Raw genomic sequence first — 19695 nt, forward strand, 5'->3', positions numbered from 1 at the left:
GGTGAAGACAGGTCCTGAGCACAGGCTGACGTTGCTTCCCCGGGGTTCCAGGGCACCAACCATTAAGGTGGGGCAGTTGGGGCTCCTTTCCCACCAGCAAGAGAACACGTGCCCGACTCACTCCAGCCGGCTGGAACCTCGAGCCTGTGCATCGTCTGTGCCGGCACTGCTTCTGACTCTCTGAAGAAGGCATGACTATCTAACACCCATAAAGGGAAATAACAGGATTCAGAATTATAACTACCAGAAAGTATATCATTCCACTGCCACCATGGTATTTTCTAAAGGATGACTTTAGGGAATTCTCATTGATTTTAAGAAAAACATGTTCAAATGCTGCCGAGTCAACAGACCACAATGCTGTGAGCAGCCACCATGAGCTCACGGGTCCCGCCCCAGATGAGAACTTACACTGATCCCGAAATGCTCGGTGACGCCTCGGCCGTGCTCCCCCAGGACTCCGAACGAAAGGCTTTCCTCCAGAAAGATTCTTGCTTTGTATTTGTATTTTAGTTTAACCTAAGTGGTAAACAGAGCACAGCTTTAAACTATTGACGATCTGCACACTAGACAATATCCTGGGAAGACAGACCTAATCCTAAAGCTAAAGTAGAGAGGAAATAAAAGCACGACAGGTGTTCCTCACAGACCTCACAGGTCTGTACCTGTGCATCAGCCATTTGCTAAAGTTTCTTCGTAGTTAACACCCAAGGTCTAGGGCAGAGCGGCAAGGCCCCTGCACACGCCCAGCTGAGTCTGCCCCCCGCTTTGGCCCGCGCTGTAAAAAAACCCTTCGTCAGGGGCTTCTTCATTGCCACGGTTCACATTTTGTGCTGTGGCTGGTGATTCTGTTTCGGACGGCCCGAGCACAGAGCACAGCGCTGAAGCGCCGTCTCGCGTCTCAGGAGAGAACAGTTTGTTAGACCAGCTGCAGGTCAGACACGAGTCGTAGTGCCGATGGCCCTGAGCTCCGTGTGAAGGAACCAACAATACATATAAAACTGGGGCGCCTGGGGGGGCTCAGTTGGTTCAGTGTCTGCTCAGCTCAGGTCAGGATCCCAGGGTCCTGGGATGGAGCCCCGCCTCTGGCTTCCTGCTCGGCAGAGAACCTGTCTCTCCCTCTCCCCTTGCCCCTCCCCCTGCTAAATAAAATCTTAAAAAGAAAAATAATGAAAAAACAAAAGACCCTCTCATACGTGTTAAATAAAGTGTCTTCGAAGAAAAAAGACATAAAACGAGGTTAAATACTGAGCGACTGACGGAAATGCTGTGACCAAAGGCATAGAATGAACAGCATTAGGCCCAGGAGCCGCAGTTCAGCATCTGCAGCCCATGTGCATGACATAACCACACACGTGCGCTTTCTAGAACCCAACTACCAGTGGCCCTTGAACAGTACAGGCTTGAACTGCACAGGGCTGCTGAGATGTGGATGTTTTTCAATAAATACAGTCGAGCACTGTAAATGTATTTTCTCTTCCGTATGACTTTCTTTTTTGTTTTTAGATTTTTTCTTTTAAGATTTTAAAAGAAATCTTTTAAAAGATCACAAGGAGGCAGAGAGGCAGGCAGAGAGAGAGGAGGAAGCAGGCTCCCGGCTGAGCAGAGAGCCCGATGCGGGGCTTGATCCCAAGACCCTGGGATCATGACCTGAGCTGAAGGCAGGAGCCACCCAGGGGCCCCACCATATGATTTTCGTAACATCTTCTTTTCACTAGCTTATTTTAAGGACAGAGTGTCTAATCAAGTGACCTACAAAATACGAGTTGATCAGCTGTTGATGTCATAGGAAGGGCTTCCAGCCAACAGGAGACTATGAGTAGTAAAGTTTTTAGGCATCACGAGTTCCAACCCCTGTATTGTTCAAGGGTCAACGGTACCACGATGACCAAAACAGGCTGAACTTCAGATGCTCTAAATTTAACTCAAGAATGCAGACAGCACAATGCCCGTTTTTGAAGACGGAGACATTAAGATATATGAATGAAGACATGTAATCTACCTGTTAATCACTGGTTTGATGATATGTAAAACTCCTGAGGAAACGTGTATCATTCTTCCCTCCGTGGCACTGTGTTTTAATTTGAATTCATGGCACTTTTTAAATCCAGAAACAGCTTTCATTAATACGCCTTTCCGGCTCTCTTCCTCGTTGCTTTCGGTCTTATAAGACAGTCTTTTCCCAACAGAGGCTTAGATGTCTATTTATCTGTAGGTTCTTCTGTGACTTTTTTGTCAGCACAGCGGGACGCAGACACACACACGCCCGCATCCAGCTTTCTCCCCTCCAGGGTTCACCCGATTTACCCCGAACACTACGAAGTGATCAGTTTCACGAGTGAATTAAAGTCTAGTGATTATCAACCACTAAAATTTCAGTGGATTTTTATTAACAATGGATAAGCTAATCTGGGAAGAATTCTCTTTTCAATACTGTTTCCATTCATTAATAGTTTTATGAGTGAGAAATTTTCTAAGAATCATGTTTTAGAATATTTCTAATACTCTTATGACAATACTGTTGCACAAACACACAGACCAGTGAAACAAAACAGAAACCCCAAAGTCCAGCCCTAATCTGTGTCCTGTCATCTCTACATACTCAATGCTAATGTGGATCCGACCTGTCCCTTTCACTGTGTATTTCCTTTCATGGCTTGGGAGCCTCCGTCCGTCGCTAAGGCCCTCCACTGCTGCCGTGCTGACCACGCGATGCTGCTGTCTTTTGGCCACCATCACCCTGATATGCTTCTATCAGCCTTTGGCGTGAAAATAAGAGGAAAACGGACACATCTCTTCCATGGTATTTAAAAATGTATTTAGATTTCCTCAAGAAACAGTGAAAAACTTTAAAAATAAGACATGAAACCCTTATTCTGAATCCCCACTCAACTGACCGACTCAGGTTCCAGCTCACAGGCTGCGTGCAAAGGCGATTCACCGCAGGATAACCTCGACTCTGTTAAAAGGATGAAGGGAAACCACACGACCGACTCACCAACGGATGCAGAAAAAGCACCAGACAGAATCCAAACCCGTTGTGGTATAAACACACAACACACCAGGACGAGGGGCAACTTCCTCAACCCGGTAACGGGCATTTATGGAAAACACGCCGCTAATATCATAGTCAGTGGCCGCAGCCTGCAAAGCTTCCCCCCTCGCCACTCCTAGTCAACACCGTGTGGGAGGTGCTAGCCAGAACAGCGAGGCAAGAAACTAAAGTAAAACGGAAAGAAGAGGTAACACTATCTGTACGCAGATTCCAGGAGCTCACCGACAGAACATTCCATGATACAAGGTCAAAACACAAAATCAGGGGTGCCTGGCTGGCTCAGCTGGCAGGACCCAAATGCTGTGAGTTCGAGCCCCGTGCTGGGCATGGAGAATACAGTAAAAATGAAGTCCTAAAAAAATAGTAACAATGAAATAAAAAATACAACTGTAAAATCAGTTGTATTTCTATAATCTGGCAGTTAATCCCTAAAACAAGTCCATTTATAACAGCATCAAAAAGAATGAAATACTTACGAATAAGTTTAACCAAAGAGATGTCTGACGTGATGGTGAAAGAAACAGAACACTGCTGGAAGAAACTGCAGGAGAGCTGGGTAAACGGAATATTTCTGTGTCTGCGGACTCAAGGACTCAGTATTAAGATGGAAATACTCCCAAAGCCATCTACAGATTCAATACAATCCTGATTCAGTACGATCCCTATCCAAATTTCAATGGCATTTTTTTTTTTACAGAAATGGAAAAGCTGATCCTAAACTTCAAAAGGAATCTCCAGGGTCTGCAAATAACCAAAACAACCTCAAAGTTAAAGAACTCACATGCCTTGATTTCAAAATTTACTATAAAGCAAAGGAATTGAGACACGGTGATACTGGCATGAGGCCAGACATACAGACAACGGAGCAGACAGGAGAGTCCTGAAAGCCAGAGAGTCCGTCTCTCTACGGCCAATAGACCAGGACCACCCCGGGCAAGACAACAGTGCCTTCAGCCGACCGTCCAGGGACAACTGGAAACCATATGCTGAAGAACGAAACTGGACACACACAAAAATTAAGTCCAAAGCGACCAGACGGGGCGCCTGCGGGGCTCAGTCCATTACACGTCTGCCTTCGGCTCAGGTCATGATCCCAGGGTTCCGGCATCAAGCCCTGCGCTGGGCTCCCTCTTGTGGGAAGGTCCGCTTCTGCCTCTCCCTCTGGGCTCTCTTTCTCTTTCTCTCAAATCAATAAATAAAATCTATAAAAACAAAAACAGACACCAAGACGGATCGGGACCCTACAACAAAGCTAGAACTACGAAACGCTCCGAGGAGAACACAGCCGTGTATCTTCCCGACTCTGGATTTGACAACAGATTTCTCAGCCAGGACACCAGAAGCAGCAGCTACGGAAGACTCAACAAACTGGCCTTCATCAAATCACAGGCTTCAGCGCATCAAAGGATACGAACCAAAGAAATGACAAGACGACCTCCAGAACGGTGGGGAAACACTTGCAAGTCGCGTAGCCGGTAAGGGGCTCGTGTCCAGGGCATGGGAAGACTCCTGTGACGTCACGGTAAACAGACAAACAGCCCAGTTTGAAAACGGGCGAAAGACTTCTGAAGTCTCTTCCCCAAAGACACACTAAGAGCCGCAGAACAAGAAAAGAGGCTCGACATCGTCGGTCTTCCGGGAAGGGCAGTCACAACCACGTGCTTCACACCTACCGGCGCGGCAAAAATCGGAAACAACAACAACCGAGTGTCCGTGAGGCTGTGGGGAAACCGGCGCCCTCCCGCGCTGCGGGCGGGGCAGGGGCTGTAAAATGGCGCAGCCGCTGCGGAAAACCGTGCAGCAGGTGCTCAGTAAGCGAAGCACATGTGATCCAGCGACTGTGCGGCCAAGAACACACACGAGAGACCGAAAACACGGATTCAAACCAGTGCTGGTACGCGAGCTCACAGCAGCCCACCGGCAGCCAGAGCGCGGCGGCCATCCAGCCCCCTCGGCACAGGAGCCACGCAGTGCGTCCTCACAGCGGACTCGCGCTACGAGGAACGCAGGACTGGTGCGCGCCGCACACCGGAGGAACCGCGAAAACACGGGAAGTGGAGGAAGCCAGACACAAAAGGTCACAGAGGGGATGATCCCGTTTATCAGAAATCTCCAGAACGGGTGAATCCAGAGACAGAAAGCAGACTGGTGGTTGCTGGGGGCTACGGGCAGGGGAACTGGGGAGGGGCTGCTGCGCGGCAGGGGCTACTGGGAGAAAACCAGACGGCCGACGGCTGCGAAACACGGAGCCTGTGCCACACGCGGAACTCTCTAAAACGGCTCCTTTTATCTCGCGTGAGCTTCACCTCAGTGATCGAGAAATCTCGCAGTCGTGCTTTCTAAACCCAGTAGATCGCTTTTCCTGTTCAAGGAGCTGTTCTGGGGTGCCTGGGTGGCTCCGTGGGTTAAGCCTCTGCCTTCAGCTCAGGTCACGATCTCAGGGTCCCTGGACTGAGCTCCACATCGGGCTCCCCGCTTCTCCCTCCTCCTCTGCCCCTCCCATGGCCTGTGCTTTCTTTTGTTCTCAAATAAAGTAAATAAAAGTCTTTAAACAAAAAAACTGTACCCTTGTAAGTCAATTACACCTCAACACAGTAGGTTTTAAAACGCGGAGTCCTGATCACTGCTTGAAGACCGGGGTGGGCACGTAGCGCCCATCTGCTTCCCGGGGACGTGAGCACCCGTTGTGCAGGCAGCGCAGGCGTCCGACAGGAGCGTCCACACACCGCCCCGTCCGGGTGCTGCGACGCCCGCTGAGCGTGCCGCCTTACCAGCTCCGGGAGAGGACAGACCGTCCCGGTGTTCATGTACAGCCCTTCCACGACGATGAAACGTCGGGTGACCCGAGCCTTGCGAGGATTCTTTAAAAGGAAAAAACAAAACAAAACATTTTAAATCTCAGTAAGTGCAAACGCAGTCGGTTCCATGCTCCGGCCGGACAGAATCTACTCGCCGGACAGCGGAGCAACAGGCACCTGCGTGAGTTTCAAGTTCCAGGTTTCAGACCATGTGACTTTGAGACAACAGCGCCGTCTCGTCTCAGGTGTCCCAGTTCGGCTGCCCGTGAGGTCACCGCACGCGTGCACACACACACACACAGACACACACGCACGCGCACACACAGACACACGCGTGCACACACGTTATCTAGGGGCGCTGCCAACGCCGAAGCAGGACCACACCCCCACACCCAGAACGACTGGGGCCGCCCAGGGAAACTTGTGGGGAGCTGCTCGCATTCGAGGTCACCGCGAGGCCAGGACACCTGGACTGTGCACTGGTCACAATGTCCGGCCGGGATTTGCTCCCTCCGGCACCCACCACGTTTGCGGAAGACAGAGCGACAGTGAGCACGGCCGTCCCCACAGAGGGGCCGCGACAGAGGCCGTGGGGACACAGGAGGGCACAAGGCTGTCGTCCTGCCGTGTGTCCTCCGCAGACGCCGAGACGCTCCGTGAGAAGCAGCGGACGCTGTCCCCCGTGCCGACCCCGGAGCCCATCCCGTCCTCCCGCACCGTCCCGTCCGGTAAAGTCCACCAGGTCGTCGTCCCGGCGCGCGGGAGGCCGAGCGGACGCTGCTCCGGAAGACACAGAAGCGTCCCACGGCCGCGGAGGGCCGGTCCGCCGTCCTCGGCCGCGCCGGGCGTGTGGAGCGGCGGCCGGCCCGCGAGGTCGACCACCGAGGGGCCCCGCCTCCCGCCGCTCCGCTCCGTGGCCACGACGGACCCGCAGGACGCGCGGCTGTGACGCCCCCAGTGCCGAGCCCCGAGCAGCGGCACCACGCGCTGCGCTCTCGACCCAGACAGCGCACCGCGGGTCCGCCGGGGTCACGGGGGACGTGCAGGCGGCGAGCCTCCCCCGCGTCCGAAATGAGGCATTTTCATCCCGACCCGGAAAGTCCTCCAATGGAGCAGCCGGGACGGGGCAGCGCGCAGGACCTCGCACAGGCCCGGGGCAGCGGCTGCACAGCTGGTGGGTCGCAGGGTCTCAGGGTCAGTGGGTTGCAGGGTCGGCGAATCGCAGGGCTGGACCGAGCTCCCACCGTCCCGCTCGACACGGCCCAGTCCCCTACACGGACCGACCCGGCGCCCGCGCGGGGAGAGGGGTCTGTTCTCTCGCTTTTCCACGTCACACGGTGACCCCGTGGGCCTCTCCCGTGGCCACGGTCGGACCCGGTGGAGCTGGGCGCGGTCCTGTGTCGCCGCCGCTGCCCGGGAGGACCCCGCGGCCCCCAGAGCGGCCCCCGGAGCTGCCGAGCATCGTGGGCCACGAGACGCGGTTCCAGGCCGGCCCGGGCCGCCGTGGCGGAGCAGGAGCCCCCCGCCCGCCCCCCGCAGCTGCCCCGCGTCGGCCAGAAGCATCGTACCTTGAGGTCCTCGGCCTCCTGCTCCCGCAGCAGGCGCTCCAGGTCGGCCACGTCGTTGTGCCGGAACCACTTGATGTCGCTGCGCGAGGCCTGCAGGCCCTTCTGGATGGCGAAGCAGGCCGCCCTGTCTCTGCAGGGAGGGGAGACTGCGCGTGGGCCTGGGCTCGGCCGCGCTCTAGGAGAGCAGCGCCCGCACCCCCTGCCCCGCCCCGGCCCGCGCCGTCACGTCTGCCCCACGGGACCGGCTCCTTCCGGACACACACGCTCGCTGCTGCCCGCACCGGCGCTGATCCGGCCCTGCTCCGCCTGGACTCGGCTGCGGCGGCCGAAACCCCCGGAAGCGCTCGGAGCCCGTCGGGGCGGACGGACCGGGGCGGACCCGCCGAAGGACTCGGGGGCGTCGGCCGCGAACGCGGGACGGTCCGACTCCCCGCTTTTCTGCCAACGAGCCAAGCCCCGGACGCCACACGGGAACGGACAGCAGGACTCGGACAGCGACGGGCCGGCTCCGACCTACGGCCGCCGGCCCCGGGCTTTGCGGACAAGGAGCTGCCGACGCCGACCCGCTCCAGCGCCCAGGGCCGCGGCCACAGAAGCGCCCAGAACCCGGCTTGGCGGCCCGGGACAGGGCGGGGCGGCCCGGGCGGAAATGGCCGGCCTGCGGCCGCAGCACAGAAGACCGGGGCGCCTGCGGCCGCAGCACAGAAGACTGGGGTGCCTGCCCACAGCAGCGACGGCCGGGGCCCAGATTCAGAGCGCGCAAGGCACGGAGGCCCACAGCTGCCGTGGTGGCGTCCGAGAGGGGAGCGGGGACTGGACCCCGACAGCCAGGGACAGGGCCCTCGCGGCGGCGTCCGTGAAACGCGCGTGGAGGGCCGCGGCTGCCGCACCCCGCAGGGACGGCCTCCGCTTCCCGGCGTGGGCCGCGCCACAGGCGGCTCAGGGGACAGCGGGACCGTCGCTAACCCCGACGGCCATGAAAACGCCGACCCGGGAGTCCGCGCAGGCGGAAGGGGGACCCTGGCCTGTACCTGCGCCTGGCGGTCCCCCCGACTGGAAGAGGGACAGAGAAAGCCGACGAAAACCCTGACAGCAGAAGAGGAAACTGTCCTGATCTTGAGAACCACTCGTCCTACCAAGAGTGAGAGCCAATAATCAAATACCAATGTCGAGTGGACGGACGTCAGGATTCTCCGAGAGTCGCTGTAGAGCAGTGACGATAAAACTACTGCGGGGGGCACTTACGGACACGCGGGGAACACGGGACAAACAGCCCCAGGAAAGAAACAGGAGCAAAGAATCCCATGGGGAAGCTAGAACGGAGAAACAGCACCGCCAGAAGAAAAAGGAAACGAACAGTGGACGGGCTCAGCAGCAGGCCAGGTGGGACGGAAAGCGGGAGAAGCCGCGGACAGAACAGGGGTTACGCAGCGGAAACCAGAGAAAAACACACGACAACGAAACAAGAGTCTCAGGGACCCGCAGAACTACCACGACAGCTGCCACACTGGCCGCAGCGGACGGCTGGAGGACGGAGAGACAGCGGGGCTGAAAAGTCCTCAAAGAAATACGGACGGAAGGTGCCTCCAATTTGGGAAGAAGCTGAGCGAAATTCATACAGGTAAACCCAAACAAATAAACCCCCAAATTATAGTAAAGCTTCTGAAAACTAATGATGATGAAGAAATCTTGAAAGCAGCCCTAAAATGACACCTTACATAGAAGAGAAACATAATTTGAGAGACCAATCAGAAACCAGGGAGGTCAGGAAAAAGTTTGGAAGAAGAGAACTCGCAAACAAGAATTCTGTAACAAGCAGAAAGACCCTTTAGGGAACAGAGGAAGGCAAATGAAGGAAGACCAAGAGAAGATGACCCCAGCTGACCAGGGGAAAGGAATGGCTAAAGGAAGCTCTCCACATAGAAAAAAATAAGTAAAAGAAAAAAGAAAAAAAACTTAGATTATCAGAGAGGAAGAAAGAACACAGTAAAATCATGAACACACACTAGGCTCTTCTTACCTTCCCAAGTTTTCTAAATCATTTTGGATGATTTAAGTAAAAGTTACAACATCGTGTGATGTGGCTTCACTGCATGTGCAGGAAGTACTGAAAACCATCACCAACAAGGAGAGCAGAGAAGTGGAAGGAGCGTGAAGATCTCTACCTGAAATGGTAAAAAGACGGGAGCAGCAGAGGCCATCACTCACGTGCACACATAATGTCATACTGAAAGCAAAGACTGAAAAACACTCAAATACACCATGCATAAGTTAAAAGAGAATCCCAAAACATGCTCACTTAACTCCCAGAAAGGCAGGAAACAGAAAACAGAAAAACAAAAAGGAGATAACAGATATGAAACCAGAAATAAAGTGCCCTCACATGTCCAGTAATTACTGTAAATGTAAATGGCCAAAATACACGATTTAAAGACAAAGACTGGCAGAATGGATCAAACGTGTCCCAACAATATCCTGCCATCTTAACTCATCAAGATGCTGCTGACCATCCAACCAGCCTTTTCAGTACTAAGAAAATTGAATTCAGAATTAAAATTCTTCCAAAAAATAAATTTCCAGGTCTGGTTGGCTTTACTGGAGAAATCTACCAAGCATTTCAGGAGTTGACATTAATTTTATACTATTCCTCCCGAAAACACAAGAAGAAACCCCAGGGGAATTTATGGACTGGCCTCCGAAGGACATGACCAAAGTCCGAAAATGCAAACATTTGAGCCATCAGGGAAATATAAATTAAAATCACAATAAAATCTCTCTATACACTTATCAGAATGGCTAAAATTAAAAAAAACCATGACAATACCAAACGCTTCTGAGTATGTCAAGAAACTGTATGATGTAAAACTATTTATGGGGATGCAAAATGGCTCAGCCGCACCACGACAGGCAGCGTGCGCACCTGTGTGATCAGTGGTTCCCAAGGACACCAAAGCCCTCCGGCTCTGACACTGTCCCCGCATGTGGCAGGGTCTCGGCTTGGCCCTCGAGGCACCACCGTGCGGGGTGAGTGGCACGAGCCAGCATTGAGGAGGAGGGGGAGACGACTCTAGGCACAGGGACTGGTGTGCTCAAAGGCCCCGAAGCGAGAGGAAACTAGCGTATAGGGCCGATGAGGCCACAGCACGAGCACCTGAAGGCAAAGGACAGAATGAGTCTCGAACGCAGACGACTGTAGTACGGACTTGGATCTTTGCTTCAGGAACGAGGGGAGCGCTTACGCACGAAGCATCGGATGAGCACTTTTAACAGATTATTCTGGCTATGCTGTTAACAAGGAAAAGAGGAAACAAAAGTAAATCTGAGACCTAAAATTCAAAGCCCTTAATGATCCACTCAAAGGACAGCGGAGGCTTGGCTTTCCCGGTATCAATAAATATCAACAAATAAAACCAATCAATTAAAAAAAAATGCTTTCGGCATCCTTCTAGTGATGGTGTCATCAGTGCCGCACAATTACTTCGCGGAAATTCCTCTCTAAACAGAAAGTCAGTGTTACCTAAGGCAGAGAGCCTCTAACAAAGGCATTCCCCAGGAAGATCACCGTCCCCTCCAGAGGACCTCTGACCAGAGGACCTCTGATGGGCAACACAGGTCAAGCTACTCACACAAACACGATGTCGCCTCTCTTGGAGTAAGCGGGGATCGCACTGGCTATGGTGGCAAACCCGTAGGAGTAGATGATGGCTTCTTCCGTCTTCATGAACTTTGCCAGGCGGTCCTCCAAGTCCAAGTGCACATCTGCAATAAGATGTTCAGGGGTTGAAACATCTCATTCTTTTTCTTTAAGTACAGAATAAAGTAAATGACGTAAGTAGTTTGGTCGGTAATACTGTCGCTTTACAGCCAAATGAAACCGTCCCTGAGTTGTAAATTATATGGGATCTGCTGAGATGACTCTCGGCCAAGCGATTCCCCAAGCCTGTGAAGGGCATCAGCTACTCCTCCGCCCCTCCTCCACCCGAGTGGGGCCGCGCCGACCCTGGCTCTCACTTCTCTGCCACGCCAGCTCGGCCACACAAGGCCCAGCCACTTCGCCTGCTTTAACTCCCTCAACCAACCTGAAAACTTCGAAGCGGTCCTAAACGAGGCGTTCCCCAGAGAGAAGAGGACTTTTACCACTTCCTCTAGCTCTTTTCAGCACAGCAGGCCCCACACCGGACAACAGGCAGAGTCCTGCCGCACTCCCCGTCTAGGGTCAGGGAAGCGGATGCCCGAGGCGAGCTCTAGCGTCCTTGCTGGGTACGGCCGCTCAGCTTTCACGCTCTGCACTGCAGGTCTCTTGCCACGGAGCTGGGTTCAGCTCAGGGCGCCTGCCTGCTGCCGTCAGCCGCCCGGCGGCCAGTTCCCACCTGCGCCCTCCGCTGGCGAGCAAGCGCGCTCACCTCCGGTCAGGAACCGCGGGCGCTGAGTCGGAGAGTGGAGGGACCGCTCTGCTTCCGGCGGGCAGGCCGCAGGCTGGCCCCGGCCCCTCGTCGCTTCCTACGGGCTTGGAGTCCTGGAGTTTTCCTGCGCCAGCTGCTCCCGGCCGCTCAGCCGCGCCCCATCAGGCATGAACCCAGTGCCCCTCCCTGACCCTGCGCTCGCCAGACTACCCGGCTTCTCCGGACAGCCCCTGCACGTCTGATTAACAAACAAACGGAGAACATTACTGGTCTCCCTCATCTAAACGCTTCTTAAAACATATTTTAAAAGTCCATTCTTTTATCACGACCTGACCGGAATGGGATAAGCAGTTCATTTCACAATTCCTCCAAGACGCGTGCACCTGAAAGACCAAACGTGCCTCTTCCTGTCGGCCGTTAACATGGACACCAACACAGCCTATTACGAAAAGCACGTGAAGTGCCGTTTGACGTCCATTCCCGAGAGGTCACGGTCACTGCACAGACGACATCGACATCAGCTAAGTGTGGCACTTTACGGTAACGAAGCTGATGACTGTGTCCCGTGTGATCCACAGGGCATCACACGTGTGCTTAGGTCCTGAGCATCAGACCTGTGACATCACCAACACAGAGGACATGACCCTGACCCTGACAGCCGGCCCTCTTGCCACGTGCTGCCAGTGAAAGGTTTCGGGGAAAATCGGACGAGAAGGAGGGAAGCGGCCACACGCTAGAGAACGGGGCCTCCCGCAGCGAGCGAGGAGCTGCTCCTCCTCCTCAGCGCGCTCTCTGCAGCGTGCCCGCAGGCCAGCCCCCGACACCCCCCTCCTGATCAGAACGAGGCAAGTCCCCCTCTGCACGTGACAATGGGGCCTCTAAATCAGGGCTATCTACCCCAAATCTCCATGATTCAGTTAGCAGACGAGCCCCAGAACTGCTCTCATCCAGTATCTCCATTTCAAAAACAAAACGCCTGCTATGGACAAGAACTATTTTTGCTAAATGCAAAGAAGACTTTAAGTCATTCTGTAGACTCCGCTTTACACGACTCCTTTTTTCACTGACGAGCGATGGGAAAGTCCAACGATCTTGGCTTCATTTCAGGGCTTCAGCATTAGCTACGCGGTGGGTGAAAACCGCACGTCGGAGACGTTCCCACCGACGCACCTGCTCGTAACTGCTCTTACATCACTGCCAGAAAGTGGTTTAGGAGCCTCTACAGTAGTCAATGACTTACCAATCCTTGCCTTTCCCAAAAGTCTAACAAAGACGGGCCTCTTCCTCCTCGTACTGGGAGACACCAGGCTTTAGCCGACGGCAGCCTCGCAGAGCAGGTTTTGGGACAGGCGGGTGCACGGCGCTGCCCGACTTCTGACTGTGACGGCTACTCTGAGCAATGACTAAACTCTCAGCCAAGGGAGGGTGAGGCGGCCAGCAGGGAAAGCGCCGGGCCGCACTCTCCCGCTCCTCATGTCGGTCTTCCGTGCAGACGAATCGTTCCGCCGGCTGCTCCACGGACCTGCACCGAGTGCAGGCAGAGCACCGCACCCTCGGAGTCACCGCCAGGAACACAGGCTGCGGGGCAGAGGCCATGGACGGAGGTGCCCAGAAAGCTGTGTCCCTCCCAGCACTGCGGCCCTTTCTTGCACCTGCTCCCTAACCAGAACCTAACAGAAGGGATTCGAGGCCGGGCACCCACGGCAGGGCCTGGCCACGGCAGTCATCACAGGGGGCTCCAGATCCGGCCCCCCGCCTCACCAGGTGTGGACCAGGGCAGGCCTGACACTGCTGCGTGCCTCTCACTCAGGTCCTTCCTCTGTCAAAGAGGGAACAGTCAGACCCGCCTCAAAGGACTGTTACCAGAACCACGAGTCAATGCCTGCGAAACACTCACAGTAACACCCGGCACAGAAAAACCAATACACCGTTCAAGTGTTTGTACAGGTAAATCAATACTTGGAGGATAAAAGGCTTTCTTTCAAAAGGAGAAAGCAATTACACCATTTTCTAATTAAGTTGTCCAAACCCCACGTATTTAAGAACCGCATATTACAGGAATTTTTCCATTCGCCTTCCCTTTTATGTATCTCCTCTTATTCTGCTGAGAGGTATTTTGGCTTTTTTGGTTGTCCTCCAAAGGAAAGTCTACAAAACAGTCAAATTTCAGAACAGTTTAGAAACCACCAACTACATTTTTTCTTAAGACGTCTGTATTTTGTGTTACACACATACTGTTTTCTTTTTAAGCCCTGGAGACAAGAACAACTTTTCTTAAAAGTATAAATAATACACTTAAGCACTCATTAGGGTCTAAACATAGGGCTGAGTGTTTTCCAAAACGTTTTTACGTGCAGCACCTTACGGGATTCTTGCCAAAATGTTCTAAGCCGTGCAAACAAGGACCGTGCGCTCCCACCCTGCCGACGCAATCCCGTGACGGTTCGCAGGAGGAAGAGGCAGGTCTGGGAATGTTATGACCAAATGCTCCTCCTAATAAAACACGCAGGCATGACTCAGTTGACTGCTCTGAATTAAAGAAAGACTATATTCTGAAAAGTAAACTGAACAATTTACTTGTTCACTAACAGCTCCTGAATGCAATTAAATGCCACCATCCTACACCACGAAATCCTGCCACTAACTGTATTGTGACTTAGTTTAAGAACAAAGAGTCAAGCAGGCCCCGTGTATGCAAAGCAGATACTGGGAAATCGGTGATAAGCTCCAGCAAAAGAGATCTGTATGCATTCAAGGACAACCGAGAAGCTGGACAAGACAAAGTGTCCAAGCGCACAGCCTGAGCCCTAGAGGAAAGTCCTCTCTGCGACCTGAGAAATCCTGGTTCCGTTCCCAAACACACGCTCTGACAATAAAATAAGAAGCTGGAAAAGTCCTAATCACATGGTCCTGACGAGATGAGCAGACACCTTGAGGAGTGCTACTTGCCAAAGGCAGAACATTCAGCCTCAGAAACGAGATAAATTTTTTTTTTAAAGATTTTATTTATTTATTTGACAGAGAGAGATCACAGTAGACAGAGAGGCAGGCGGAGAGAGAGTAGAGGAAGCAGGTTCCCTGCTGAGCAGAGAGCCCGATGCGGGACTCGATCCCAGGACCCTGGGATCATGACCTGAGCCGAAGGCAGAGGCTTAACCCACTGAGCCACCCAGGCGCCCAGAAACGAGATGAATTTTAACTCAACCGTCATTTGACTTTTCTTTCTGTTAATCATCGAATGTCATCTAATACGTTACTATGAAATAATAGAAAGAACATTTTACTCAAGAAATCTATTTACTAGTGATTCACATTCATTGTGAAAAGCTGAGAAAAGAGCTGCACAAGGAAGTCTCTTCCTTTTCGAAGGCAGACGCCTGAACGTATTACTCCCGGGGAAAACAAGAGGACAGGAAAAAGTCACCTTTCGTGGGGGCCCCGGTGCTCAGTGGGTTGAGCGCCCGACTTCTCATTTTGGCTCGGCTGAGCGTCAGGCTCTGCGTTCAGCAAGGAATCAGCTCAGGACCCCTAAAAACCCAAACCAATTTAAGTTTCAGACTCACTCCAACAGCAAGGTACAGCACACATGCAGGCTATGCTGCCACTTTTGTAAAAATAGCAGGAAAACGTATGTACGGAAGTCGTTTGCATTCGCTGAAAAACGTCCCCGGAGGAATCAGCAAGGAACGACCCACAGTCGTGGCTCCTTAGTAGCTGCCTCTTGCGGGGGCCGCGGGGTGGGGGAGGAGTCAACGTTCACTCTGTGAACCTTCCCAAGCTTGTATCACGGGCTGAATTATTCCATCAAAAATACTAACTAAGGGGGCGCCTGGGGGGCTCAGTGGTTAAAGCCTCTGCCTTCGGTTCAGGTCATGATCTTAGAGTCCCGGGATCAAGCCCCGCTTCGGGCTCTCTGCTCGGCGGGGAGCCTGCTTCTCCCTCTCCCACTCCCCCTGCTTGTGTTCCCTCTGTCTCTCACTGTCAAAGGAATAAATAAAAATATTAAAAAAAGAGAAAGAAACCGTAAACCAAAGAACCCGCGTGTGGAAGCCCACGACCAGCCGCTACTGCACACTGCAGTCCGGGGGAGCCACACACCGAGCTCACTGGGCTATTTTACCGGCTCTGGGAAAACTGGTTTCAAAGAGTTGAAACCTTTCTTTTTCGTGACTTGATTCAGCAATAAATCTGCTATTTTCTCAAATTAACTCCCAAGCAGAAGCCAAGGCCACACATGCAAATAAAATTCCCTCGAAAGAAATGCTTCTATGAAAGTAATTTTCTAGCCCCAGCAAGCAGATCATAGAAATTCTTGTTGGTGAGATCACAGCAAAGCACCCAGCTCTCCAACACTACTCCTCTAGGAAAGAATTCCTTCAGTAAGAAGCACGCAGACACCCGCGGCTGCACTAGACTAACGGGGGACTGACCGGCGCTCTGCAAGTCTTTGGTCCTGCCGTCAGGGCTGGCATCAGAGTACTTGGCTCCTCGTTAAACGGCTGAAACTCATGAGCTGTGTGACTGTGAGGAAGTCGCGTAACCTCTCGGAACCTTCCACGCCGCTCTGAAGGACTGGGACGCCGGAACACAAGATATGTCAGACCCGTTCCAGCTTAAAATACTGGGACACCTTCTCTGCTGTTTCCGATACCAAGGATCTAACACTAAGCTACGGAGTACAGAAAGGTTCTCCCTTCAGTAAAAACACCTTCACCGTTGCAGACAGACACACACACGCACAGGCTTAGACGTGGGAACTCGGACAGAAGACGGAAGCCATCTCCCAGGCTCTAGTTTCCCCACAAGCTGCCGTGTGGAAGCCAGAACGTTACGTCCAGTACTACACTCACATGAACCATCATTTAACAGCGCTTTCCCTGAGGACTCGGAGTTGAGGACCTCGCCGTGTTTGGAACCACACTCATCCTCAGACCCAGCTGGTCGCCAATGACCCTCTTGCTTCCAGAAAGAGCCCCATCACCGATCCTTCGCCACCGCCCACCCCACCTGTCCTGTCTCCCCTCCCGCAGGAGGCGGCTGTCCCGCTGGAGCCGGCCCCGGGCCCCCTCACAGCAAGGCTCGAGCCAGGGTCTGGGCTCCCAGCGGAAGGTGGGCAGAGCCATGTGCGACACCCCGTGCCTGCTTCGAGGGCTACTGCAGCCACGCGGCCCGCTCCTCCACGCCGGCCCCCGGCTGCACCCTCACGGACAAGCACAAGGACGGTGGGCTTGGAGGAAGGGCACGGGGAAGAAGTCGGTTCCTGCACGACTGTGAAGAGAAGGGCCATCTGCGGCAGGACCCGTCCGTCCCCTTCAACAGGCAAGCGCGACGGAAACAAGCCGGGTCTCCTCATGCCACGGTCCTCGGGGCGCCTACGAGAGCAGCTCGGGCTCCGCCAGGCTGACGAGCTGGCCCCGGGGAGCAGGTCCTTTCCTCCACGAGGACCACGGCCCCTCCCACGCACAGACTCACCCACTCAACGCCAGTTCATCACGGATCTCTTTCCCGAGCTCTGAAACTAAGCTGAGTCCGTCGTTAGACGCGCGTGCGTGGTGTGAAGGAGACAGCGGTACGTACCAAACGTGCCATAGAATCCTCTCGGTCCGCAAGTCCCCACGCCGTACTTCTTCAGAGACGCCAAAGCTGCCGCCTTTGTGGGAGAAAAGTCTGGTCTTAATGCTTTATCTGCAGGGCTCACAACTGATGCTCCCTACTCCTTACCCCCTCCCGCCGCCAACTATGCTCCGTGCTCGCTTAGAAGCGCGGCGAAGGGCAGATACGTGCGAAGATGGAGGGACAGACCTTAAAACGTGGAAAAGTGGCGTTAGTCTCATCGCCCAAACACGGCGGTCTCAAGGCCGTTAGGACTTCTGGCGTGCGTGGGCAGAACTCTTTCCTCCGGACGGCTCACCGTCCTCCGGGACACAGAGCCGTTCCCGAAGCACACCCCTGACTGTGACCTGGGGGCTGGCTCACAGGGCTCCCCGGATGTCGCGGCTGCCAAGCCACAGCACGCACCCTGACTGTCCCCCCGTCAACCCCCGTCACAGCTCTGCCAAGAAAGAGCGACGGCCAGTGGCCAGCAGCGGGAGCCCCTGACCACGGCTACTTGGTCCCTTCTCCCCTGCCCAGCGCTGCCGGTACCCGACGGGTCCGCACGGACCTACTCACCTTGACCCGAGCGTTATCCAGCAACCCCAGGAAATTAAAGGAGGCGAAGTTGACACATTTCTTTCCGTTCACCACAATGTTGTGGCTGGGGGGGCTGGGGAGAGAGGACAGAGGTAGATGTGAGCAGACACTCACATTCCGGGGCCGTGCTGTCCCAGCCCCCTGGGGCCACACGACACAGAACTGCTGTCACTCGCCCCGGCCACACACCGGTCTCCTGGCTCTCCGCTCAGCCTAACCGGGAACCACTTAGATTTCTTTCTTTCCAGAGATAGTGTGAGTACACATGCGGGAACGGGGGAGAGGCAGAGGGAGAGAGAGAATCCCCAGCAGACTCGGAGCTGAGCGCGGAGCCTCACGCAGAGCTTCACCTCATGACCCTAAAACCATAAACCAAGCCTTAATCGAGGCAGCCACTGGGCTGACGGAGCCCCCAGGCGCTGTCTTCTCATTACTTTTGAAGTGTAAGATTAGGAAGTGGTATTGATGAATCAGCCACTCGTTTTCTTATCGGGTAACTGTAGGGCTTCGAAAAGAACAACAACAAACAAGTGAGCTGTAAGTCCAACACAGATAAATGGCCAATCGGTGATTTTAAAACTCATTAAGAAAGAAGTAGCTAAATGAAATGAAGACCTTGGGAAAAAATGTGGACTAAGACAAAGATGAAGGAAATATAAAAACACCAAAAGCCAAGCAAGAACGGACAGAAAAGGTCCGGCTTCACAGTTAAATAGCTTGAAAACACACGCTCACTACAGAAGACCCGACAGCAGTCAGGGGGCAGTCAGTGGGCTCGGTTTCCCAGTGACACCGTCGGCGCTGGAATGCTGCAGTCAGAAGGATGCCGCCCCAGCCCCGGGGAGGAATAAAGCAACAGGGTGGCCACGCCCAGGAGCCCAGGTCTCAGCTAGGCTGGGACCGGAGACAGGCTCTTGAGACGACCACCAGTGCTCTGCTAACGCCACATCCACAGGAAGACCAGAAAACCCTGCTCTCGGGCCAGGTTCCAAGCACTGGTTTTCGAGGAGAGAAACAGACGAGCCAGGCAACCTGGGAACAAAGAGAATAACTGCCGGGAGCAGGCGGCCCCGTACAGCAGGCGGGAGGCCCCCGGGAAGAGAGCCTGGGGCGCGCCTGCATTCCGGCTCCTCCTGGCTTCTGGAGCTCGGGGAAGCTCCCGAGAGCCGTGAGTCTCCGCTCCTCCAACCACAAAGTCGGGAGAGAACCCGCCTCTCCGGAGAACGGCTCTAAAAGGGCCTGGTCCGTAAGGGGTGCTCTCTGAATATTCCTTCCTTCTTCCCTACGGCCTCCAGGGCTGCTCCCTCCAACCACTTGCCCTGACTCTGAACCCGCCGTGTCATTCAGTGGCCGTCTCAGGGTTCCCGCTCCTGCCAGCACGGGGGCGCTGACGCTCAGAAAGACGAGTCCCTAGTCAAGGCTGATGCTGAGAAAGTCAAGGCCGTTCTACGAAAACTAATAAGCAAAAACAAAACAAAATGAAACAAAAACACTAACAGAGAAATCAAACCATCCAGAAAAAGCACACCCCAAACCGCTGAGCACAGCTGAGAAGCTGTCGGGGTGCGGCATGACGCAGGGGCCCCGGACCGCGTTTCTGTCGGCACCTGGAGCAGGGCAGGAGCAGCTGCAGCCGAAGCGGCGGGTTCCCACCGTGCTCCGCGCAGCTTTGCCGGGAT

General features: G+C 54.2%; 1 protein-coding gene across 1 annotated transcript in view; it reads right to left on the bottom strand.

Annotated features, from left to right (window-relative positions):
• The window catches only part of SPTLC1 (serine palmitoyltransferase long chain base subunit 1), a 43868-nt gene that overhangs the window by 11742 nt on the left and 12431 nt on the right, over positions 1–19695 (bottom strand). Inside the window, exons 4-9 of the mRNA XM_059141592.1 lie at positions 17996–18089; positions 17402–17474; positions 11048–11180; positions 7422–7551; positions 5827–5916; positions 412–519 (exon numbers count right to left, since the gene is read on the bottom strand). Of these exons, the coding sequence (XP_058997575.1) occupies positions 412–519; positions 5827–5916; positions 7422–7551; positions 11048–11180; positions 17402–17474; positions 17996–18089 (628 nt within the window). The remainder of the gene's footprint in view (positions 1–411; positions 520–5826; positions 5917–7421; positions 7552–11047; positions 11181–17401; positions 17475–17995; positions 18090–19695) is intronic.

This window comes from Mustela lutreola, chromosome 12 (genome assembly GCF_030435805.1).
Source record: "Mustela lutreola isolate mMusLut2 chromosome 12, mMusLut2.pri, whole genome shotgun sequence".
Taxonomy (NCBI): Eukaryota; Metazoa; Chordata; class Mammalia; order Carnivora; family Mustelidae; genus Mustela; species Mustela lutreola.